The 27,051-nt window shown below is 46.4% G+C and overlaps 1 protein-coding gene across 1 annotated transcript in view; it reads right to left on the minus strand.

The window, feature by feature from the left end:
• Positions 1-27,051, minus strand: part of ZNF532 (zinc finger protein 532) — an 84,360-nt gene that overhangs the window by 44,695 nt on the left and 12,614 nt on the right. Inside the window, exons 2-4 of the mRNA XM_068251269.1 lie at positions 18,256-20,591; positions 4,583-4,764; positions 2,139-2,315 (exon numbers count right to left, since the gene is read on the minus strand). Coding sequence (XP_068107370.1) covers positions 2,139-2,315; positions 4,583-4,764; positions 18,256-20,565 — 2,669 coding nt within the window. The 5' untranslated portion in view covers positions 20,566-20,591. The remainder of the gene's footprint in view (positions 1-2,138; positions 2,316-4,582; positions 4,765-18,255; positions 20,592-27,051) is intronic.

Raw genomic sequence — 27,051 nt, forward strand, 5'->3', positions numbered from 1 at the left:
AGAATTTGCGATAATTCAGGTTGGAGTGAGCTTGAGATGTCTCCCAGTGCATCACTGCTGAAAATTTGCTAATTAACCATTGTTACCCTTAGAAGCTAAACACACCTCCAGAACCGCTGGAATGCAATGATGTGTCAGCTTGTTAAATTGTACAGAGCCATAATAATCCAACATGCATACAGACTGTTTTGGATTGTTTGATCCTTATCAGTGCATAGCATAGATTAAGTTGGCTCTATGCAGTAGGGCTTGTAACACCGAGAGGGACATGCTACCCAGCAAGCTCATGGTGACCCAGAACTCATTGGAGTGTGTAAGGGACTACAATGGTCCTAAAAGGCCCCTTACTAAGATGTTAAGAAAAACAAAAGTTTGCTTTCTTAAAACAGAAAGAATGTGCGATAATTCAGGTTGGAGTGAGCTTGAGATGTCTCCCAGAGCATCACTGCTGAATATATGCAAATTAACCATTCTACCCTTAGAAGCTAAACACACCTCCAGTGTAACAGTGTATGGCTGCAGTTTACATTTTCCAGTGAAATTTGTATTTGTCTCTTTTTGGTTATGGGAATAAAAAGTATCCTATACTTTATTCCAGGTAATGTGCTATGTGTGTGCCAAATTTCATTCAAATCCGTTCAGCCGTTTTTGCGTGATCGAGTAACAAACATCCAAACATCCGAACTTTCCCATTTATTATATTAGTAGGATACAATAATAATAATATGCAATAAACAAGTACAAGCAACAAGGTAGATTCAGCAAATCTAATGCAGGTAAATGGGAGCAAAACTGGTTAAAAAAAATGTAGCAAATGGTGGTGATTGGATGGAAGATGGGGTATATGGAATGGATGACGTAGTGGCAGGGCCGGGCCGAGGCGAGAGAGGCTCCAGCCTCGGGGCGCAGTGTAGGAGGGGCGCACAACTCACTCAGCTATCATTCCCCTATTGTGTTTGAAGCAGAGAGAAATAAGAAAAGGAGATACATGGCAGTGACTGCAAGCCAGATAATTAGAGATTAAGAGGTTGGGGGCCCTGGTGCGCCTCTTATGCTGCGTACACACTTGCAATAACGATCGTTCGTAAACACCAATTAACGATCGCTCGTCCGACAATTGCATAAAGTTATTTCCGTCACGATCAGAAACGATCGTTAAGGAGAGCGAGGAAAGTGCAATCATTGCACGAGCGAATTTTCCAACAAGTTGGATCCTATCGCGCGATCATCGCTGTTAAAGAAAGGTGTGTACAGCAATCGTGCGAGAACGACCGTTACAGAATGTAGTGCGCAACTGCGCATATTAGATGGAACCTACGTATTTCCAGTGTATTGTGTTTGGTAACGACCGTTCTGTGAGAATTTTGAAAAAAAAAACCATCAATCTTGCTGTTAATCCAAATGTTTTGTAAAACATTAATTACGTCATATCCGTGTGCGCACGCAACCATTCTTCACTGATCGTTCGTTTCTGCAATAACAATCGCTGCGCTACATTCTCAGTTGCCTAATTTGCATTTACTGCTCTGCTCGGCCAACTATCGTTCATCGCGGAACTATCGTTCCTAACGAACGATCGTTATCGCAGGTGTGTACGTACCATGAGTCTAATAGCAATCAGTGTGTGACGGCTGGCGTAGGAGGGATGGAGGGGCGCACTTTCTCAGCCTTCTCAGTGTCTCAGCCTTGTGTGCTGGAGGACCTTGTCCCGCCTCTGCGCAGTGGTTCCGGAGAATAGAACCTGGCCTAAAGCTACATGGGCAGCATAGATTGGGGTTAATTGAGTTCTCAGATATGAAACTAGGATAAAGAAGCAATGTGCACTTTCCGAGCTGACTTACCCCAAGTTGGAATTTTAGCAGTGGTAATATGTATAGTTTTGTTACTGATTGGTGTAAATATGTGAATAATAGGATATGGAAAATATTTTTTGAAAAATAAAGATTAAAAAAAATAAAAAAATGGAGGTAGTTGCTCATGGCGGCCAATCAGAATCCTTGATGTAGGCATCTGCCCCAGTTTTGCATCAGTTTGGCTGAAAATCTCTTGCACTTGCTTTGATAAATGTTCCCCAGTGACTGTTGGTACTGGCTAGATTCCCCCTTGCTCAGTGGGGAAGAAAGGTGCACCCTACGTACCTGGGCTCTCCTATCTTCACCCCCGGGTGCTGGGTATACGCATGAGAGTGGGTGCTGGGCGCAGATTTAAATGCCATGGGACAGATGGGGCACTTGTAGAAGACTTCACAATGAGATCCTTGAATGTGGCACTTTAATGCGGCTATTTCTGAGTAGACCACATTGCAGTGCATACACCTGCGAAGACACAAGAAACATACAGGTCAATATTCTGATACTGTTGCCTTGATGTATGAACTATGAATGATTGAAGATTCTTTTTTATAAAGTTGATAGAGATTTTTTTTTATAACCTCCCCGGCGGTAAGTCTGACCTTAGCTCGGGACAGCCACCGGAGAGGATCACATGGCCCCCGGAGGATTTTTTAAAATAAAACTTGATTTAAATGCTTAAGCTAGCACTTCGCTAGCTAAATATGCCCCCCAAGTCCCACTGCTCTCCCCCGATCGCCACCGTTATACGTACCCCCAGGGATCCTCGATGGCGCAGCCTCCCAATCAGCTCCAGGCTTCGCTATGGGGAGGATCGGGACTGCGCATGACGTCATGACATCGATGACGTCATGTCCGATCACCGCCATAGCGACGACTGAAGCTAAGGCTCTCGCGGGATCGCGGATGGATAAATATTGCTGGCGGCGATCGGGGGGATCAGAGCGGTGCTGGGGGACTTGGGGGGCATATTTAGCTAGCGAAGTGCTAGCTTAAGCATTTAAATCTAATTTTATTTTTAAAAAATCCTCCCGCGGACGCAGCCTCTGAAACTGCGTACCGCCCGGGAGGTTAAACCTAAATTGGAAAAATTCCAGATCGAAGATGACTGGCAGTTTTGCTCAACAAAATGTCTTCTTAGAAGTTAAAGCACTACATATATCAGTCTGTTACAAGTGATTACCCTGCTCATTGGGTGAGACACCCTTTATGCCAAAGAGCTGAACATTATTTTGTGTTGACAACTACTGGTTCTGCCCTCATAACCCACCAGTTGCTGGGATTTCAGCATTACCCGTTTTTAAGTCAATTATCCTGGTGCCAGCATCAGAAATGCGTCTTATAACTACATATTGCTGTATATTGGTATGTAACGCCACCCTCCTAGTGCCGATGCCACCTAATGACCCAACATCTGCCCCCTGTACCTTGCTCTTCTCGCCCTGCCCGCCAGAACTTGCTCTGTAGCTTGGTGCATTATCCCTCACCTCCACTTCAAAGCAAGAGAGGGGTCACCAGCATCTAGACTAGTGATGCTTCTGTACAGAACGTGTCCAAACATGTGGTATGCGTACCCCAGGGGGTACTTCTGATGGTTCCAGGGGGTTCTCAGGCTTCATATACTTAACTAAGAATTACAAATTTAGAGTTTTAGAAAATTATACATCTTATTTAAACACCAAATTAGTATTTTAGCTAAATAAAGCAATAGTAAATGCTTAAAAATCGCTTAGAACCAATTATCATGTAAATATATATTTGTCAAGGGGTACGTGTGATAAGGTTTACTATGATAGGGGGTACTTGGCGAGTATAGGGTTTTACAAGGGGTTCATACCTATAAAATGTTCAGAAACACTGTCCTAATTGTCTCCCGAGGGATGCAGTCCTGATCCTTGTAGGACGCAATACTCGTGTGTAGGAGGGATTAGGAAGCAGCACAGCAAGTCCAGGAAGGCAGTGTCACTGGAAGTAGCTGCTGCTTGCTTTTTTGCAGTTGGAAACCGTTGTAAACAGGTGTTATTTCCCACAATGCAACAAGGTTTACAGACAGGAAACTGCCAGGACCATGGTCCTGACATCCCACTGTGGGAGGGGTTTCACCACAATATCAGCCGTACAGAGCCCCCTGATGATCCGTTTGTGAGAAGGAATAGATTTCTCATGGGAAAGGGGGTATCAGCTACTGACTGGGATGAAGTTCAATTCTTGGTTACGGTTTCTCTTTAAACTGCTGTAAGAATGCCATGCACTGGCAACAGTTAGTTACTTAATCAGCAAGTAAAGCAAATGTTGCTAGGGTAAAACGTGTAGCATTCATTGTACTTAACCTGGTGCATCCATGGTGAAGGGGCATCTTGTGGATTATGCCCCCTTGTACCTCTTGTGTCCTCCTGTGTCCCCCATGTGTCTGCCTCTATGCCCCTGTGTCCCCCTGTATCCTCCTTTTGCCCCCGTGTCCTCCTCTGCATGGGCACAGTACAGGGAGTCCCCGACATTGCAGCGGGTTGTAGGTTTGTATTGGCAGGCAGTCACAAGTCAGGAACTCCCTGCATTTGAATTATAAGACGGGGTGATTTGCCCCCACTTTTGGGGAGAAAAAGCAAGTCTTAAAGTCCCAAAAATTACAGTAATCAGTCCAGATCTCCTGCATAAAAAATATTTTTGCCACAGTCTCTCTCTCTGTGACGGGACGAGCCCCAGAACAGCAATTCTGTGTTACATAAACTTACCGGAAGCCGACCCTGCGGGTGTAGTGCAGGCAGTTTTTGCTGACATGCGTCTGGAAGTGAGCTGACCTGCAGATGGCGCCACACTCAGGACACGTGAATGGCGATTTGTGCTGATGGATGCGTTGGTGGCAGGAGTAACTGCACGGGTTGGGGAGGAGCATCATGCAGATGCTACACGTTCTCTGCAGAAGAGAAACAAAGAACTGCTGGTCACTTACTTCCCCCAAGCCCAACTTTGCTCAAGAGGAACTCCAGCCTAAACAAACATACTGTCATTAAGTTACATTAGTTATGTTAATTAATATAGATAGGTAATATAATCTCTTACCCACCCTGTTTTAAAAGAACAGGCAAATGTTTGTGATTTCATGAGGGCAGCCATCTTTTTGGTTGAAAGGAGGTGACAAGGAGCATGAGACACAGTTCCAACTGTCCTGTGTGCTGATCACCCCTCCCAGTTGCTAGGCAACGTGAACAACAACGTAGGAAATCCCATCATGCTTTGCACAGCATCAGGGGAAAAAAGCCCGGGTATTTTCTTTGATGGGTGGAGCTTAGCTAAAAATGCAGCTAAAAATGATGCTGTGGTAAGAAAAACAAAGTTCTGATGCTGTGAAACTGTTAAAGAAACACCAAGACTTTTCAGTTCTGCTGAGTAGATTTTTAGTCCGGAGGTTCACTTTAAAGTGAACCTTAAAGAGGGACTCCAGCCTAAACAAACATACTGTCATTAAGTTACATTAGTTATGTTAATTAAAAGATAGGTAATATAGTCTGGAGGTTCACTTTAAGTGAAAATATACTGATGAGGTACACAATTCTATCTATCCTACTCCAAAAATCTACCCCACCGTTTTATTCCATGTTAAAAAAAATCTTTAAAAAAAAGTTGATTTATTATTTGTCTCCCCTCAATGACACAGGCTGCCCCTTATCTCAGAGATCTAAAATATATGAACTATTGACTTTTTTTAATCTATTTCGTGCTCACAGAAACTGATCTCTGCCAGGAAAGTGTTTTATGGCTGTAGTTTCTTATCCGTGATGGTTACGCTATAGTCTGACTGGGTCCAGACTGCATAGAATCACTTGCATAGCTGAATATTATATACAATGAACAGAGGTGCCAAAAGTATAAGATTAGAATAAATGAGCTTAAAAACCAATTTAAATGGCAAAATTGAAGGAGGAAGTGGTGGTCTTACCTCCCTCAAGCAGACACGACAACGACTGCGATTCAGACAGTCAAACACATTTATTAGGAACTCCAAGAAGAAATGCAACGCGTTTCGCAGGTTCAACCCTGCTTCATCAGGCAATATAGGGACAAGGATTCAAGTTAAGCGCCTCTGTCACGGAGGCGCTTAACTTGAATCCTTGTGCAGATTGTTTGATACTCCTCCCCTATATTTGCCATTTAAATTGGTTTTTAAGCTCATTTAATCTAATCTTATACTTTTGGCACCTCTGTTCATTGTATACAATTTTGAGTCCACCCTTGGTGGAGGGTTGCTGCCCTTTCTTCCTGTCTACAGAGAGCGACTTCTTAATCCTAAATGGGGTCAGGAAAAAATTCCTACCTGCCTTTACAGTGGTTGCCTGTTGGTGACCCTGACTTGTGAGTATCTAGCAATACAAACTTATTGCCACCTTGTCCAGTACGAATTACACTATTGGGGCACTTGGTGTTCCCTGTTTTTATAGCTGAATATTAATTCTTTCAGGCAGATAATGGGTAGGATGGAGGCACCCAATGTGTGTTATATTTTAGTATTTTTAAATACAAATAAAAAATTAATAAAAAGGGAGGTAATTGCTTACCTCTCCAGAAGATATGGACACCAGTTCAACTGGAAAAAAAAAGTTTTTATTCAAAAAGCAATCTGACAATACGTTTCACAGGTCATGGCCTGCTTCCTCGGGTCAATACAAAATGATAGAGTGTAGGCGCCTTTAATACCATTAGCGTATTAGAGGCGGCCTACACTATCCCCTATGCTATCAAGGCATTTTGTATTGACCTGATGAAGCGGGCCATGGGCTGCACCACTGGCCTCCCAGTCTCTCCCTACTTCTCACCTACGTATTCTTGGCCCTTACAAGAATCACCAAAGAGAAAAACCCAACTTCTTTCAGGCAGAGAAAGAAGAAAAGGAACACAGCATAGATATTTGTTTGCTTAGCACTGTACATACACAGATGTCTACCTAATCATGTCACTTAAAATGAACCCGAGGGGAGAAGGATATGGAGACTGCCATATTTTTTTTTTTCCTTTTAAACAACAACACCAGTTGCCTGGCAGCCCTGCTGATCTATTCAAAGCTGACAATATTGGCAGAAACGCCTGATCTGCTGCATGCTTGTTCAAGGTCTATGGCTAAAAGTATTAGAGGCAGAGGATCAGCAGGATAGCCAGGCAACTGGTATTGGCTTAAAAGGAAAATACATATGGCAGCCTCCATATAAAAAAAAATTACCTCAGGTTCACTTTAAGGTTCCCTTTAAATAGGAGCATCAAATCACATTTGATGAACATCCGATAATCCCCAAAATGGACATGTATTAACAATTTACTCTGTCAGCCACGAGCCACCCACGTGCTTGGAGGGGCGGGTGGGCGGGTGTTTGGGGTTCGCACGCAGGGCTCTTAACTGGGGGGGGCCACAGTGTCTGATAAGGCGCTCTGGCAAGACGAGAGCCACGCTTGCTTTCAGGCGGGAGGCGAAGTTAGAGGCAGGTAAACAAAGTACCCGTGCAGCTGCTGATAATAGAGGGGGGGCTGGCCTGGAGACTAGAGGAGAAGGAGGTGGTAGCTGACAGCAGAAGGAGCAGTGTAGAATACGGTTTGCCAGCATCTATTGGCTGAGACCTTCCCAGGCCAGGCGTGCATAGAGGCAGCGGCAGCGGACCACATGAACATGGGGCGCATGTAAACAAACTTGTCACAGACATGACGGGCACAGGAGGTAGTAGCAGCAGCGGGCAGCCGCAGTCCCTCTGCCCGTGTCTCGCCCCTTCCCCCCGCCGCTCCAAGCGACCGCCTGTACTGCCTGTGATAAGCAATATAGTAAACATCAATGATGAGCAAATTACAGCCATAAACGTTTTCCTGGCAGAAAACAACTTCTGGGAGCAGGGGGAGATAGAAAAAGGTCGACAGTTCATGTATTTTACCTCAGAGACACTTAATTGACTGCCATTGAGCAGAGAGAATAAAACATTCAATCTACCATACTTTGTAAATGTTTAAATATAAAAAATAAAACCAGGGGATCTCTAAAAAGCCATTTTAAGGAGTAGAAGGATAAATACAATTGTTTATCTTATCAGTTTATTTTCACCTTGGGTTCACTTTAAGAAGGTGTCCGCCAGGTAAAAACATACACATGTAAACCATCTTGCACAAAAGTTGCTCTCCTGATGCTGAGCTTCTACTTATCAACTGCAGGCCTCAGTACTCGCCAAGGGAGTTCACCTCCTATGTCCTAGCAGGTGCCTACATCCCCCCAGATGCGGACACCAAGAACGCCCTGCGCACTATCAGCGACACCATAACATTGTGGGAGACCTCCCTCCCGGACTCCCTCTTCATCATCTTAGGGGACTTTAATAGGGCGAACATCCGCCAGGAGCTGCCTCGATACAAGCAACACGTCACCTGCCCTACCAGGAACCAAAACACTCTAGACCATTGCTACACGGTCCTCAAAGATGCGTACAAGGCTACCCGCCGAGCTGCCCTAGGCAACTCCGACCACTGCCTAATACACCTGGTCCCAACCTACAGAAGGCTCCTTCAAACCTCAAAGCCGACTGTCAGGACGGTAAAAAAGTGGACTGAGGAAGCCAAGGGTCACCTACAAGCCTGCTTCGACAGCACTGACTGGTCGGTCCTGGAAGCTCCCTGCCTAGATGAATGGACGGAGAATGTCACCTCCTATATCCGCTTCTGTGAGGAGACCTGCATCCCAACGTCGAACGTCAAAGTCTTCCCAAACAATAAACCCTGGTTTAATGGCAGGTTACGCCACCTACGGAAAATCAAAGAGGAAGCTCACAAATCCGGCACCCCAGAGGAGTTCAGGGAAGCCAGGAACTCCTTGAATCGAGAGCTGAAAGTAGCAAAGCGAGACTACGCAAACAAACTAAGACAGGACCTGCAGTCCAACAATCCACGAGACGTCTGGAAAGGCCTTAGGGCAGCCACTAATTTCAAGCCCCCTTACCAACACACTCTTCCTAGCATTGCACTAGCAGACGAGCTCAACAAATTCTATTGCAGGTTCGAGCACCAACCCACCCACTCCGGGTACCAAGTACCCCTACCCTCACCCAGGGAGCCTTCCGCCACATCTCCCCATGCTGCCACTGCCCCCCAGACACCGGTAATCGTCCGGGAGGCTGACGTACTACTGCACCTCCAGAAGCTCAACCCCAGGAAGGCTCTAGGCCCGGACGGCATATCCCCGACCTGCCTAAAAACCTGTGCAAGCCAGCTAGCCCCGATCCTCACTTCAATCTTCAGCAAATCCCTGACAATGAGCAAGGTCCCTTCCTGCTTCAAGAAAGCTAACATCATACCGGTCCCCAAGAAGCCAGGTGCCTCAGATCTAAACAACTACAGACCGGTGGCCTTAACGCCAATTATCATGAAAACCTTCGAAAGACTGGTTCTCTCCTATCTAAAGGGGCACACCGCCACCAAAACGGACCCCCTGCAATTCGCATACAGGGCTAACCGGTCCGTCGAGGATGCTATTAACATCAGTCTAGCTCACATCATGGAACATCTGGACAAACCCAACTCCTACGCCAGGATCCTGCTTCTGGACTTCAGCTCCGCTTTCAACACCATCTGTCTGACCATCCTGTACGACGACTTGGTAAGACTCGGTGTTGACCCGAATCTGTGCACCTGGATCAAAGATTTCCTTACTGACAGGTCGCAGGTAGTCAGGATTGGCAGCTGCTATTCCAGTCCTAGAATCACCAACACTGGTGCCCCGCAAGGGTGTGTGCTGTCCCCGATCCTCTTCTCATTGTACACGAACAGCTGCACCTCATCCGCGGACTCTGTCAAGGTCATCAAGTTCGTGGATGACACCACCATACTAGGCCTCATAGGCGGAAATGGTGAACAGGAATATCGCAAGGAGATCGAGCGGATCCTCGGGTGGTGCAAGGAAAATAAACTCGTTTTAAATACGGCAAAAACGGTAGAACTAATCGTGGACTTCAGAAGAAACGCTCCGTCCCCCAGTCTTGTCTCCATTGACAGTACCGAGGTCTCCAGGGTACACAGAGCTCGGTTCCTTGCTACCACCATCACAGACAATCTGAAGTGGGAAATGAACACCTCCGTAACTCAAAAGAAGGCCCAGCAGAGGCTGTTCTTTCTCAGGCAGCTAAGGAAGTTCGGAATGCCGCAGGAGCTAATGATCAGCTTCTACTCTGCCACCATTGAGTCTGTCCTTTGCTCCTCCATCATTGTCTGGTACTCTGGGGCTAACGCAAGGGACAAGCACAAACTACAGAGGGTAATCAGCGCTGCTGAAAAGATTATAGGGTCACCCCTGCCACCCCTGGACATCCTCCATTCATCCAGAATGAGGTCCAGGGCAAACAGGATCACTCAAGACCCCTCTCACCCGGGCAGCCGCTTCTTCGACCCCCTCCCATTAGGCCGCCGTTATAGGACCATTCTCACCAAAACCACCAGACATAAAAACTCCTTCTTTCCCCAAGCGGTTGTCCTACTTAATTCATGCACTCTCCCAACTGTCATCCCCTAATCACTCCATGGACCGGGTTGAAGTGAGGTTGTTATTTTGCATTACCGATCCACACTAACTGCTGTACTGTCTGTCAAAATTGCTGTTGTGTCTATGTAGCATTATCTGTGCCATGTCGATGTTGTATGCCAATTGCCGTGTGTCCACAAAAAATTCCGGGTGCGGTCCCCGCCGCACTTGGCGAATAAAGGTGATTCTGATTCTAAATGTAATATAATACGACCAAAGAACACAAGTGCAATACCATTCATTTCCAGCAGGTGGCACCCATTACCAAGAAGAAATCAGTTACTGATGGGAAGTTCGGATCTTTTCAATGATCCGGATGATTCGAATCGGATCATTGAAGAGATCCGGATCTTTGATCCGAATCTCGGATCATTTTACTACCGAAGCATTAGGGGGTGAAATGAATAGCAGGACAGGAGAAGGGGAGGGGGATGGACACACAGAGAAGGGGAGAAGATGTACAGAGGGCAGGGAGTGGACAGAGAAGGGAGGAGCAGAGAGCAGGAATGTTTGTTTGCACACAATACCCACATGCTGCAATCATATGCTTTACATGTATTTCACCTCTATGCTCATCTGTGTACTGTGAAAGCAAACGTCGCACAGTGAAAGAAAGCATTCCCAGAATTAAAGTGCAGCTGTTTAGGAGGATCATATTGCGCTGCAATCACAGTGCCTGCAAAGTTACTGAGCTGTGCTGAGCCAAAAGCTTCCAATGTGGTCACTGTGCAGCACTACAGAACAGACAGCCTATAATGGGCAGCACGTTATAGCCAGTATGTGTGCTCTACACATATCTGGCAGTGGCACCCATGCCCCCTCTACCTGTCCCTGTGCAAGGCTGCCTCCCCACAGTCCCCTCCAACAGAGCGATCCATCTCTGCTCTGCTTCCAGGACCCCGCTGCCCGCTGAGAGGGGGGCGTGTCACTCCTGGCCCCGCCCCTTTTGCGATCCGAATCACTAATTTTCATGATTCGGATGATTTGACTCACAAAATAGATTCGGATCAAAGATCCGAATCGTTCATGATCCGGACAACACTAATAATAAACGTATTTGCTATCAAACGTGCAGCCACAAGGCTCCTTTCACACTAGCCGTTCAGGCGCACAACTGAAAACCTAGGATCGCACCCCAGCGTTTTAGACAAGTTGCATTGCAGGTTAACGGTGCTGTGGGGCCATACGGTACCATGAAAGTGTGCCTCACTGCCAATGTAAATAGGCACATTACCACTGTAAACGCACTACATGCGCTATGCACCCAATCACCATGCGGAGTCCCTGTCACATGACATGCAGCTCATTGCCCAGCGTGGCAATGAGCTGCAATAAAGAGGATTGGAGAGTACCTGTCATGCAGCTGGGAGTAGATAATGTACATTACCGCTCTGTATTACCTACAGCAGGGGTCTCAAACTCAATTTACCTGGGGGGCCGCAGGAGGCAAAGTCAGGATGAGGCTGGGCCGCATAAGGAATTTCACAATTGCGGCGCATCGCCGCCTCTGCCCGCCCCTCTCACTCTTCCTTCACAGAGTGAGGCGGGGAGAGGCGGCGATCCGTGTGGCGATTGAGGTCAGGAGGGGCAGAGCTGAAGCTGAAAGCTCTGCCCCTTCCAGGAAATGCCGGCGGATTGCCCCCCGGGCGATTTGGGGGCTCTGCAGCCCTCGTTTAGCGGCGGGGATGCGGCGGATTACTTGGGAGCACTGAAGCGAACTATAAGGAAGCTTTTGCCGGCGAGGGCCACAAAATATTGTATCGAGGGCCGCAAATGGCCCGCGAGTTTGAGACCCCTGACCCACAGGGAGCATGCCAGATTCACCCAAGCCCATCCCCCTCCTCCAGCCCCACACACACACTTCCATGATGGCGGGGGTTGAGGAGCGATTGCTACACCCTGGAGGTACAGATTAAAGGACAACTGAAGCAAGAGGGTTATGGAGGCGGTCATATTTATTTCCTTCTAAGCAATAGCAGTTGCCTGGCTGTCCTGCTGATCCTCTGCCTCCTTTTACCCATAGCCCCTGAACAGGCATGCAGCAGATCAGGCGTTTCTGAAACTGTCAAATTTGACTGGATTAGCTGCATGCTTGTTTCTGGTGTGATTCAGATACTACTGCAGCCACATAGATCAGCAGGGCTGCCAGGCAACTGGTATTGTTTAACCCATCACCATAAGAAACAAATTTCTGGCACTATCATCAGGCTAGTCTTCAATAGGTTTAATGGTATCAAGATCATTTGGGTATGTGAAGTGTATCTTACAATGTTTGAAATGGATGGAAGATTTGTTGATACCATTAAACCTATTGAAGACTAGCCTGGTGATAGTGCCGGAAATTTGTTTCTTATGGTGATGAGATAAATGGTTGTTTTTCTACTTCCTGAGCACATCAAAGGCAGCATACCCTGAACATCAGACCCTCAAAAGATCCCATCCAGAACGATTGAGATATAGCAGTGCCGGTTACTTTCTTCTATTTGATATATGGTATTGTTTAGCCACTTCACCTCGAAGGGGTTCTTACCCTAACGGACAAGAGCGATTTTCACCTTTCGGTGCTCATCCCTTTCATTTGCCAATAGCTTAATCACTACTAACCACAATGAAATAATCTATATCTTGTTTTTTTCACAGATTGAGCTTTTTGGGGTTGATATTTGTTTTCAGTAATTACTTTATTTTCTATGCATTTTAAAGGGAAAAACAAGGAAAAAATGAAAAAAATACAGTATTTCTCCAATTTCATCCCCTATAGTTTTAATATAAACACTGCTACTGTACATAAAACCCACACATTTACACATACCCAAGTATGGTTGACAATATACCGTAGTATTTGGAAATAAAAGGTGTATTTTTCTTTGGTGGGATTTTTTTTCACTATTATCACTTGCACGTGCAGCACTGTCTGACTTGTAAAATCGTCCTGGAGCCATGAAAGAGACACTGTAAAACCAAAAAAAGTCCCCTGGGGGGTACTCACCTCGGGAGGGGGAAGCCTCCAGATCCTAATGCGGCTTCCCCCGTTCTCCTCTGTCCCACGGGGGTCTCGCTGCAGCCCTCCGAACATCCGCCCGACAGCCTGCTCAATATTTACCTTTCCAGGCTCCAGCGGGGGCGCTGTTGCAGCTCTTATGACGGAGATAGGCGGAAATAGCCGCTCTCCGTCGGGTCCGCTCTACTGCACAGGTGACTTGCTATTTCCGCCTATCTTCGTGGGAAGGAGCGGATACTGCACCTGCGCTGGAGCCAAAAGGTAAATATTTACGTTGCCGCCGCTCCGGGAGGATTTTCGCCGCCGCCGTGGGACCAATGAGGACGGGGGAAGCCTCAATAGGATCCGGAGGCTTCCCCCACCCGATGTGAGTACCCCCTAGGGGAATTTTTTCGTTACAAATTTTCTTTAAGAGGCTCTAGCAGGATGTTTTTATTAGTCAGCTTGTCATTAACCACTTGAGTACCGTGGGCTTTACCCCCCTTAAGGACCAGAGCCTTTTTCTCCATTCAGACCACTGCAGCTTTCACAGTTTATTGCTCGCTCATACAACCTACCACCTAAATGAATTTTGGCTCCTTTTCTTGTCACTAATAAAGCTTTCTTTTGGTGCTATTTGATTGCTGCTGCGATTTTTACTTTTTATTATATTCATCAAAAAAGACATGAATTTTGTCAAAAAAATGATTTTTTTAACTTTCTGTGCTGACATTTTTCAAATAAAGTAAAATTTCTGTATACATGCAGCGCGAAAAATGTGGACAAACATGTTTTTGATAAAAAAAAAACCCCATTCAGCCTATATTTATTGGTTTGGGTAAAAGTTATAGCGTTTACAAACTATGGTGCAAAAAGTGAATTGTCCCATTTTCCAGCATCTCTGACTTTTCTGAACCCCTGTCATGTTTCATGAGGGGCTAGAATTCCAGGATAGTATAAATACCCCCCAAATGACCCCATTTTGGAAAGAAGACATCCCAAAGTATTCACTGAGAGGCATAGTGAGTTCATAGAATATATTATTTTTTGTCACAAGTAAGCGGAAAATGACACTTTGTGACAAAAAAAAAAAAAAAAAGTTTCCATTTCTTCTAACTTGCGACAAAAAAAAATGAAATCTGCCACGGACTCACCATGCCCCTCTCTGAATACCTTGAAGTGTCTACTTTCCAAAATGGGGTCATTTGTGGGGTGTGTTTACTGTCCTGACATTTTGGGGGGTGCTAAATTGTAAGCACACCTGTAAAGCCTAAAGGTCCTCATTGGACTTTGGGCCCCTTAGCGCAGTTAGGCTGCAAAAAAGTGCCACACATGTGGTATTGCTGTACTCACGAGAAGTAGTATAATGTGTTTTGGGGTGTATTTTTACACATACCCATGCTGGGTGGGAGAAATATATCTGTAAATGACAATTGTTTGATTTTTTTTACACACAATTGTCCATTTACAGAGAGATTTCTCCCACCCAGCATGGGTATGTGTAAAAATACACCACAAAACACATTATACTACTTTTCCTGAGTACGGCGGTACCACGTGTGACACTTTTTTGCAGCCTAGGTGCGCTAAGGGGCCCAACGTCCTATTCACAGGTCATTTTGAGGTATTTGTTTTCTAGACTATTACTCACGGTTTAGGGCCCCTAAAATGCCAGGGCAGTATAGGAACCCCACAAGTGACCCCATTTTAGAAAGAAGACACCCCAAGGTATTCCGTTAGGTGTATGGCGAGTTCATAGAAGATTTTATTTTTTGTCACAAGTTAGTGAAAAATGACACTGTGAAAAAAAAAAATAAAAATCAATTTCCGTTAACTTTTGACAAAAATAAAATCTTCTATGAACTCGTCATACACCTAACAGAATACCTTGGGGTGTCTTTTCTAAAATGGGGTCACTTGTGGGGTTCCTATACCACCCTGGCATTTTACGGGCCCAAAACCGTGAGTAGTCTGGAAACCAAATGTCTCAAAATGACTGTTCAGGGGTATAAGCATCTGCAAATTTTGATGACAGGTGGTCTATGAGGGGGCGAATTTTGTGGAACCGGTCATAAGCAGGGTGGCCTTTTAGATGACAGGTTGTATTGGGCCTGATCTGATGGATAGGAGTGCTAGGGGGGGGGGGGGGGGTGACAGGAGGTGATTGATGGGTGTCTCAGGGGGTGGTTAGAGGGGAAAATAGATGCAATCAATGCACTGGGGAGGTGATCAGAAGGGGTCTGAGGGGGATCTGAGGGTTTGGCTGAGTGATCAGGAGCCCACACGGGGCAAATTAGGGCCTGATCTGATGGGTAGGTGTGCTAGGGGGTGACAGGAGGTGATTGATGGGTGTCTCAAGGTGTGATTAGAGGGGGGAATAGATGCAAGCAATGCATTGGCGAGGTGATCAGGGCTGGGGTCTGAGGGTGTGGGCGGGTGATTGAGTGCCCTAGGGGCAGATAGGGGTCTAATCTGATGGGTAGCAGTGACAGGGGGTGATTGATGGGTAATTAGTGGGTGTTTAGGGTAGAGAACAGATGTAAACACTGCACTTGGAAGGTGATCTGATGTCGGATCTGCGGGCGATCTATTGGTGTGGGTGGGTGATAAGATTGCCCGCAAGGGGCTGGTTAGGGGCTGATTGATGGGTGGCAGTGACAGCGGGTGATTGATGCGTGGCAGTGACAGGGGGTGATTGACAGGTGATTGACAGGTGATCAGTGGGTTATTACAGGGAAGCACAGATGTAAATATTGCACTGGCGAATTGATAAGGGGGGGTCTGAGGGCAATCTGAGCGTGTAGGCGGGTGATTGGGTGCCCGCAAGGGGCAAATTAGGGCCTGATCTGATGGGTAACAGTGACAGGTGGTGATAGGGGGTGATTGATGGGTAATTAGTGGGTGTTTAGGGTAGAGAACAGATGTAAACACTGCACTTGGGAGGTGATCTGATGTCGGATCTGCGGGCGATCTATTGGTGTGGGTGGGTGATCAGATTGCCCGCAAGGGGCAGGCTAGGGGCTGATTGATGGGTGGCAGTGACAGGGGGTGATTGATGGGTGATTGACAGGTGATCAGGGGGGATAGATGCATACAGTACACAGGGGGGGGGGGGGTCTGGGGAGAATCTGAGGGTTGGGGGGGTGATCAGGAGTCCCCAGGGTGCAGTTAGGGACCTAATAAAAAAAAAAGCATTGACAGATAGTGACAGGGAGTGATTGATGGGTGATTAGGTGCAAACAGGGGTCTGGGGGGTGGGCGGGTCCGAGGGGTGCTGTGGGCGATCAGGGGGCAGGGGGGGGGAAAATCAGTGTGCTTGGGTGCAGACTAGGGTGGCTGCAGCCTGCCCTGGTGGTCCCTCGGACACTGGGACCACCAGGGCAAGAGGCAGCCTGTATAATACACTTTGTAAACATTACAAAGTGTATTATACACTTTGTATGCGGCGATCCGGGTGCTAGTAACCCGCCAGCCCTTCCGAACGGCTGGCGGGTTACAGCGCGAGGGGGGCGGAGCCAGTCCCCGGCGGCCGATCGCGTCACGAATGACGCAATCACGCCGCCCATGCCCGTAAAAGGACCGCCGCCTCTGTGCATGTGGCGGTCCTTGCGGGGTCCACTTCCCGGCCGCCTCTGTGCGTTGGGCGGTCGGGAAGTGGTTAAAGTGAACCAGAGAAGAAACCCTCATGTATTTTACCATATTTATCGGTGGGAACATAAGAGAAAACACCTACCCTGCTCTCTGTTTCATTCTGCACTGCACAGCCTGCTTGTTATCAGCCCTGATAAAATCCCAGACTGAGCATTCAGTCTGCCTTTGCTTAGGAATTATTATAGCCGAGTCATTATAGCAGAGCCACAAGGGGGCAGAATTGGGCTTAAAAAGACATCAGAGAAGACACTCGGCTGTAATGATTCCTGAGCAAAGCCAGACTGAATGCTCAGTCCGGGATTTTATCAGGGCTAATTAGAAGCAGGCTGAGCAGTGAAGGATGAAACAGAGAGCAGGGTAGGTGTTTTCTCTGATGTTCCCACTGATATTCATGGTAAAATACATGAGGGTGCTTCGTCTCTGGTTCACTTTAAGTGGTTAAAAGGATATAAATACAGCAGCCTCCATATCCCTCTCACTTCAGTTGTCCTTTAAATGTAGGCACACACAAGAGGTATAGAGATAAACATACAGAATTAGAATTGCTTAGAATTAGGCATTTAGGAAGTGTGTCAAAATTATTGGTTCCTTTCTGATCAGAATCTATTCCAACCCCACACAGCACATTGGTTTTCAATACATTCCAGCATGGAATGTATTGAAAGTCAATTGAACCGCAGCATTGCACTGTTCTATGCAGTACAGCGCTATGGACTGTGACACTGCCTTCGGTCCTGCCCTGCCACTGATCAACCTATATTTTCCGTCATGTCTGATCAATATCAAAATTGATTGAATTTCAATCCATCGGACATTTTGGGGAAATCAATTCCTATCAGATTTGATCAGAGTGCCGGGAAGCAGATAGGAAAATCAATGTGTGTATGGGAACCTTTATACATACAGGAGGGGGTACAAGGTGGAGTTATTCACACTGAAGGTTAGAGTTGCTGGAGGTAACAGGATTATTACCTAAAACTGCAGTATAGTAACTAAGAGATGTAAAATGTGATGTTGATCTCTATGGCATTGTTATTTCCTGTATTCACTCTGTGCTCTTCTCTGTTATAAGTAAGCTGCATTACCTGATGGTGGTGCATGATATCTCTCTGCACGTTTTTCTTCAGTAAAAAGTTCTAACTTGTTATACTGGTTGCCTATCTGCGTATACAGACCACGCTGCTCCATCTAGAGCTAGGTATAGGATAAATACATCTATCCATACACAAGTTACGTACCTGCCAAGATGCATCCCCAGCTCGCTGAAAATGTGTCGCTAGGGAGGTGCCATCTGTGAAGGCCTCATTGCATTCCATACACTTCAGACTATGCCGGCACAGCTTAGATGAATCTTCATCCAAAGGCATTGCCGGAGGAATCGGCATACTGGCCGGAGCAGATATCACCGCCCCTGAGACACCAGGCTGCACCTTCGTTATAGTGTGAGCAACCACCGTGGCTGTGCTTTGCCGAGGAGCAGGAGTTGATGAAGCAGAAACACTATTCTGGGAGGACGGAAACATCTGATCCGCTGGGACTGGTTTTAGGATAAGGTGCGAACACTGCATCACCACCCCTTTCTCTTTATGCGCACGGGCATGAGACAAAAGACTGCATTTATTGTAAAAAACTAAATTTTTTGTGCAATGGTTACAGGTAACTTCGATTCTAACACTCCGACGGTCATAGTGCTGCAGGAGGCTCTTTTCGAGAGCAAACGCATCACCGCACTCCAAACACTTATGTCCTCGAGCTGGTATGGTAATACCGGCATTGGTTGGGGGCGTTAGGTTGGGGACATACACTGGAACAGGATTAACACTACTTAGGACTTTGTTGAAGGCCTCCACCACGGAACTCTGCGAAGAAGCCATCACCTGCACTCTGGACACCTTCTTGGCGGTAGTCACAGCAGTAGCTTGTATAAGAGTTTGTTTGATTGGCTGCTGTGGTTTAGCTAACACTTGGCGAAGCTCTGTAGTTGCTTGAGAACCTTGAGGCAAGAGGTTAAGATTGGCAAAATGCACTGTCTTTGGCACAAGTTTTGCATTGGTTAGACTGGAAGCCGGAACAACCACAGTCTGCTGCTGCATGGCGTTGGCAGCTTTGATGATAGCACTGCTGGCATTTTGGACAGAGGCAGCAGATATCACAGTAGCTTTCACTGTAGTGTTGTTGCCAAACTTCAGATTGATCACTTGCGAGCCTGCCGTTTTAACAGCGGATACTGGCAAAAATGCCGTGGCCACAGGTTTCATCGTGACCTGCTTCGCAGTGCCATCTGCTGATGCAATTGCACTTGTAGCAACAGTCGTCTGTAAAGATGCTCTTGTAGGTGAGGACAGAATAGCTGCAGCAGATGTGGGGGATGATAAAAGAGAGGAGACAACAAGTGATGAGGTTTGATCAGGTGATTGTTTAGTATCGTCACCTTCAAAATCCGGTAACACCCTTGTGACAGTCCTCTTGATTTCCCCAGAGGAGGTCTTGATGGTCTTAATTCTCACTTTCGGTATAGCTGGCGTTGAACCACCAGATGATGGGGAACCTTTGCTGCTATTCTCACTCGATACACTTCTTGGACTGTCAGATGGTTTCACAGGTGTCCTCTTCGTACTATCAATGAGACTTTGCACTGTCAGTTGCGTTTCAGTGGACTTGATGTTGGCCAGAGGATTATCAATTTCTTTTGGCACTTGAGAGGACTCCTCTCGAGTGATCTGAATGTCCTTTGTGTCACATGTTACTTTCTTAGCACTAAGAGCAGCAATGGCAGCAATGCAAGATGTGAGCTTCGCAGAAGACTTTAGCTTCAGCTGGGCTACGCTTCCTCCATTGAGTTCAGCTTTCTCAGCATCAAGTTTGCCATTGTCACCAATAACTCTGCTCTCTAGAGCGCTGTCATCTAGTTTCTCATCCAGCTTCTTAAGTTTGAAAGTGTCAAAAACTGAGCCCACCTCAAACACCTCTTTACAGCCTTTATTTTTGACCAATCTCTTGGTAAGGGTCGGTGCAGACTTTATCAAATGTTCAACATTTTTAACCCGTTCATACGGACGTTGGTTCAAAATACTGGAGCCAAAACCGGAGCACATGCCGTCTCGATCGGGAGGATCGTCCACTTCAATTTTTTCATCATCGTCAAATTCTTCCGCGCTGGAAATGGGGCTGAACTGATTAAAGACTGCCTCCTTGTGGATGGCGCTAGAAGCCATGGCTTTGTCCTTTAGGGATTTAAGCCCTTCTTTGTTAAACCGTTCTAGATTTGAAATGGTGAGAAAGCCATTGTGCAAGCCATTACCGGTGGCATGATTGTGGTCTTTTTCAGTCACCTCGGTAGAGTCAATGTTTCGTATGTTTTTTACTATAACGCTGACGCCACCATCTGAGGATGATGGGATGTGGGCTTCATCCTCGCCTTGGACATTCTGCTTCATGTGATCGTGTTCATCATGTCCAGACTCAATAGCTTCCTTGGGATCCACCATGTCAGGAATATCAAAAGCTGCAAGAAGGTCATCGAAATCCGGGGTCTTCATATCTCCCATGATCACAAGTTGGAATTTATCCAACACTGTAAAATAAAATAGAAAAGATTTAATGACTAAACTTGAAATAATGGAGAACATAATCATAATTAAAATAAAAACATGGTTTACTGCTTTATAAGTGAACCTATTACAAGCTTAGAGAAGAAATCTGATATATTCAAAGTAATCCTGAAGTGTGTGTGAGAATATAAAAGTTACTGAATAGTCATGAGGCTTCTCGGATCTCCAGCTTACCGATTCAGCGTTGAGTACAGCTACATCAGTGTTTCTCAAACCTGTCCTCGTGACTCCCCAACGGTGAACGTTTTGCAGGCAACCAAACCTAGGCACATGTAGGGTAATTAGTGTCTCAGCTACATGGAATCCACCTTGCTGAGACACAAATTACCCCACTGTGCATAGGTGAGGTTGCCTGCAAAACATACACCATTGGGGAGTCACGAGGACAGGTTTGAGAAACACTGGTCTACCCCTATTTGGCCCAGAAGGCTTCTTCTAACCAGGATCGCAGCAGTTAACATGAGCACCCGCATTAGTAATAGAAGGAAGTGCTTGTGCACAAACAAAAGAAAACTTGCACATGCCCAGTGCGTATGCACCCATTCATGGCCATGCTCTGGACACAAGATAAAGAGGACCTCAGGGCTGGATTGATGGGCTAGAGCAGGATCTGGGAAAACTCTAGACAACACTCAGTGCTCGAGGGCTACAGCAATACCAGTGCTAAGGATGGACTGAGAAATGTGTTCTACATGATGAACCACGCCCTTCATGATTCCGTCCCAAATAATCTGAGCTGTGCCAAAAGCGTATGAGGACCCCAACCCCTCAGGACTTCAGTTCAACATCCCTGTTCAAGACTGTCCAAAGACTTCCCACTAATGAGGTAAGTCATTTTTATACTTTTCCCCCCACCTATGGATTGCTTTAAAATCATGGTTCAGCTTCCCATAAGTTAATGAATATGATAGTAATTTGCATTAATGCCCTCTGTTTTATGCACTAAACATTGGTACTCTGCAATAAATTCATTAAAATTACCAAGATGGCTCCCGTGGCTCCATTTCCTGTTGAGACCCCCATGCAGTTTTACTGGAGCAGGAAGCAGTTTAGACTCCTAACCCATCATCAGCCACAAGAGGCAGTCTTTCTTTGTAAGGACATATTACCTGACCCAACCCACCTCTTCTTTCCACTGTTGAGTGCTCTTAAATGTGTCAAGGGGTACTTCACATGTAGGGTTGCCAGGTGTCCGGTTTTACACCGGACAGTCCGGTTTTTGTGCGCTGTGTTCAGTGTAAAAAAACATGCTAAACCGGACAATTAAGTTGTCCGGTTTTAGAGCCCCCCCCCCCCCCCGCAGCGCAGGAGGAGAACCGCGCAGCAGAGAGAGAGCTGGGAGCAGCGGTGGAGAAGGGGGGCAATCTCCCCCCCCTTCCCTCACCTTAGGGTGCTCTCTCTCCCCCGCTGTCTCCTCCAATATGATGTGCAGGGCTGGCGAGTGGCTGCAGGCGGAACTTACCTCTGTGTCGCTCCAGCGCCGGAAGTTCGGGTCCCGCAGCCGCTGAGAATCTCATTCATGAGCCGGACAACACTATCAGTCTGAATAGTGTTGTCCGGCTCATGAATGATTCGGATCTTTGATCCGGATCTTTTTTTAATCAAAACTCAGCGGCTGCGGGACCCGAACTTCCGGCGCCTGCGACACAGAGGTAAGTTCCGCCCGCAGCCACCCGCCAGCCTGCACTGTGCACATCAATATTGGAGGAGACAGCGGGGGAGAGAGACAGCACCCTAAGGTGAGGGAAGAAGGGGGGGGGGGAGATTGCCCCCCTTCCCCCCGCCCCTGGCTACCTATTCTGGGCACATATAGCCCCTGGCTACCTATTCCGGGCACATATACCCCCTGGCTACCTATTCTGGGCACATATAGCCCCTGGCTACCTATTCTGGGCACATATAGCCCCTGGCTACCTATTCTGGGCACATATAGCCCCTGGCTACCTATTCCGGGCACATATACCCCCTGGCTACCTATTCCGGGCACATATACCCCCTGGCTACCTATTCCGGGCACATATACCCCCTGGCTACCTATTCCGGGCACATATACCCCCTGGCTACCTATTCCGGGCACATATAGCCCCTGGCTACCTATTCCGGGCACATATAGCCCCTGGCTACCTATTCTGGGCACATATAGCCCCTGGCTACCTATTCTGGGCACATATAGCCCCTGGCTACCTATTCTGGGCACATATACCCCCTGGCTACCTATTCTGGGCACATATACCCCCTGGCTACATATACTGGGCACACTGGCTGTTTGTCATTATGTGCATTTAGTGGTGAAAAGCTGTCTCTTTTGTGCATTTACTGGTGAAAAGCTGTCTCTTATTATGTGCATTTACTGGTGAAAAGCTGTGTCTTATGTGCATTTACTGGTGAAAAGCTGTCTCTTGTGCATTTACTGGGGAAAAGCTGTCTCTTATTATGTGCATTTACTGGCGAAAAGGTGTCTCTTATAATGTGCATTTACTGGTGAAAAGCTGTCTCTTATGTGCAGTTACTGGTGAAAAACTGTCTCTTATGTGCACTGGACCAGTACTACTGGTGAGGACAGTTAGTGACATGGCTATGTACTCTGTAATGTGCTGCAGAAGATGTCAGTGCGATATAAATACTATAAATTTTTTTTAAAAAGCCCATTGCTTAGCCCCACTCTACATAAAAGTGCGCTTCTGACTCCGCCCCTAACTCCACCCCCTGTCCGGTTTTCTCCATCAGCCGACCTGGCAACCCTATTCACATGACATTATTCACAATACAGATTTCTTGGCAAACACTCATATATAAAAGGGGTACATGCTATAATAATGTTCATAAACACTGCTTGAGAGTAGCGGAGCAGCATCGGAGAAGGAACACTGATGAGGACTTTCTGTCTCAAATTAAAAAAAAGTGCTACAGAACTTCAGCCATACATTCTGATCTGCCAAACAGTCCCACGTTTCTTTCATATCCTCACAGTTCCACAATCCAAATTGACTGCTAAAAGTGGACCTGAACTCTTGCACAGGACAGAAGGCAAACAGAGACATGCACCCTGTATGTATTTAGAGAATTTAGCCTGTCTAAATCCTTATAAGTTGTATTTTGATCTCTCCCCTGTGTCAGCTGACTGCCACGGCAGATAAGCTCATTTGAAAGCACAGGATGTTAACAATAGGTCTGCTTCCATGAAAGCAGGAAGTAGAAACACTGCAGATTTATTGTAGGAGTTGTATCAGTTGCAACAAAAAATGTTTTTCTTTGAAGGTCATTATGCTGTTGCTTACCTTTTAGAGCAGAGAGGATGTTCTGAGTTCAGGTTCCACTTTAACACCTTACTTCCTCCAGCTCCATTTCCTGCCCCCTGCTCTTCAGGTGTTGACTTTGCAACATACTTCACTGATAAAACTGACAAAGTGCCTCCGCATACATCTCTCAACTATTCTACCCTTGCCCTAGCCTGTTCCCTAATGCTAGGTACACACCATACAACCATACAATTTTGTGTTAGATAGATGGTTCGATAGATCATTTCCGTCATGTCCGATATGAATTTCGATCCGTTTTTCTGGTCGATTTCTCATAGAAATGAATGGAAAATGAAAAGATAAGAGACTGGAGCGGGAAATCGAATCGCAAATCAATCGAACAGAGAATCAATAGAAATAAACACACTGGGGGAGATTTATCAACGCATTACCGACAGTTTTTTCTTCTTAATCTGTTCTAACCAGCAGGGAGAACAGTTCTGCATGATAATAAGAACCGTCTTAAATCCTGGGTAATAGTGGCAATTTAGCATGAATTTCTAGAGCTGCACTACAGTTAAGAAAAGTGCAAATCCATCCCTAAACTGGTGCAGATTAAGAAGTGCTTGATAGCAGTACTACAGATGTAGAACTGCAGATTAAGAAGTGCTTGATAGCAGTACTACAGATGTAGAACTGCAGGTAGACATGATTGCAGAGTGCATGCTATACATGATTTGTGATGTGCTCCTCCCCCCTGCTGAATTCCTCCTCAGAACCTGCTGCTACCTCAGCAACAGCAATTCCCCTCACACACTGCTCTGTCTGAGAGACCTTCCTAGCTCCTCCTAATTTACAACAGTTTTAGAAGGAATCTGCACTATCTAATGATTTCTTAAGATGTCTGAAAGATCTAATTATCCTTCATCACTGCAATAACATCTCTTGTTAACCTATTCCTATAAGCTAACATTTTCCCTGCTGCATCAAAAAAGGGTGTCACAACACAAATAATTAAAGAAAGGATTCCACAGTCTTCTCCATCTACTGCCCTTTTTCACTTCTCCCTTTCGCATCCAAAGTACTGGAATGACATGTGCAGAATTAATTGACTACGTCTCTTCTAAGGTCACATTTGATAATCTCCAGTCTGGGTTTTGCATCAACTGCAACACAGAAATTTCTTTACCAAAGTAGCCAATGACTGCCTAATAGGGATGGTCAGAAATGCCGATTTCTGATTCAGTAGAAATTAAGATTTCCAGAGGGTTTTCTTTTTTTCGTAATTGTTTGCATTTTCTGATTGGCTTAATACTTCCGAGTTGATTCGGAAGTATTAGACCAATCAAAGAATGCAGCATTTTAGCGCGGTAATCAGAATTCCAAGGATATTTTAGGCCAATCTCTCAGGAATACGTGGTAGTATCCGATTTTCACTGAAAAAAATTCTGCATTCTCTGGTCCCATGCTTTCAAGTTCTGTGATTGGGCTAAAATGACCATATTTCTGATTTCCAAATGCGGAAATTTTAATTCTGTGGAGTCCGATGAGCATCTCTACTGCCTAATGTAATGATTGTGGAATTCTTTCCGTGGTCAGCGCACAGGATGCGCGCTGACACTGTGGAAATCCTCCACAAGTGTATAATCTGAGAGAACCCAGCAAAAGGTGCAACGCACCTGTAGAGGGGAATTCCTGCCGGCAGATGGAGCCGTGGAGTGCAGAGGAACAGATCCTCTGCACAGCCACAGATGCCAGATAGGAATTGTACGAGGGGAAGCAATGCAGGGCAAGATAGCCCTTGAAGAGAGAGCGCACAGCGACAGAGTGTATGTGTGTGCACCAATCTAGTCGCCAACCCGCGACGGTGAACACACAACAGCAGAAACAAAGTAGGAACGCAATTGCGAGAGAGGCGATTGCCCATAGTGACACAAGACTGAGCAAGACAGAGCACGAGAGTAGCAAAGGCACAGCAAACAACAATGAGACGACAAGGAAAATAACAAACGCTAGCTAAACGCGAACACCGCACTCATTCGCAACAGCGAACGCGTTTACTGCACGGTCTCCGAACGATAAGCACAACAGAGACAAGCACGCCACCCTAACTAACCAACGCCACACAAACGCGAAACAGAACGCGAACGCTTGCTTAGCGGTTACCCCATCGAGCCTACAGCAAGCATTCGTATCAGACAAGACTGAGAGAAGGAGCAGCCAGCAGCAACCGCAGCTCTGGCCTACACTCCCAGACAGAGTTCAAAAGGAACCACCGCTGCTACCGCTAGAGCGAGTGCGATCTAGACAGACAAACGAACAGAAACAGGAATAGGTCAGATAAGATCCACCACTCTTCCACAAGAGCGAGTGCAATCTAGGTTCAGGGACAGGACAGGAAGGATCCACTGCTCTTTCCGCCAGAGCAAGTGTGATCTAAGTACAGAAACAGAGCTTAGTAGGATCCACTGCTCTTTCCGCCAGAGCAAGTATGATCCAGGTTCTGAAACAAACGATTCACCATCGCCAACCGCTGGCTAAAGTGCAATCGCAAGGACAAACAGAAGACAGAACAGGCAATACAAATAATACAACCTGCCTGTACTAGAGGGATGCCTAATGCAGTCCCCAGGAATACTCTAAGATAATCTTTAGCAAACAATAGCAAGGCTGACACTCCAGGAGTGTTTCAACAGTAACAAACCATGATGACCAGCAAAGGATTGTGGGATCACATGGTATTTATGCTGCAAGCCTTCAAGAGAGGCGACTAGGCAATTTGCATATTCAGTATATGCAAATTCCTCAGCAGAGCAGGTCTAAAGCTTGCAAAGCAAAGACAGGTCTCTTATCCAGAGACCTGCATCCAACAGACTTAAAGAAACACTTAAGTCAAAAAAAAAAACCTCTGTTAACATACACAATGACAGATTACTATCATAAGACACTTACTGCAGTGTCTTTTATCTCGTGCAGCCCTCCATTGTCTGGCAATTCTCCCCGTCAGTCTCCCCTGTCGGCGCCTGTCGCCGAATGACCCAGGATCATAAACAGTAGGAGACTCCCTCCTGCGCTGGGTCCTAATTCCGCCCGCCATGCTCCAAGTTCCTGAGCTGCGCGAGCAGTAGTATCTTGGCTAAGGGCGCGCGCGTGCTCGCAGGGAGCGCACGTGCACGCATGGTGT

This window comes from Hyperolius riggenbachi, chromosome 1, assembly GCF_040937935.1.
Source record: "Hyperolius riggenbachi isolate aHypRig1 chromosome 1, aHypRig1.pri, whole genome shotgun sequence".
Taxonomy (NCBI): Eukaryota; Metazoa; Chordata; class Amphibia; order Anura; family Hyperoliidae; genus Hyperolius; species Hyperolius riggenbachi.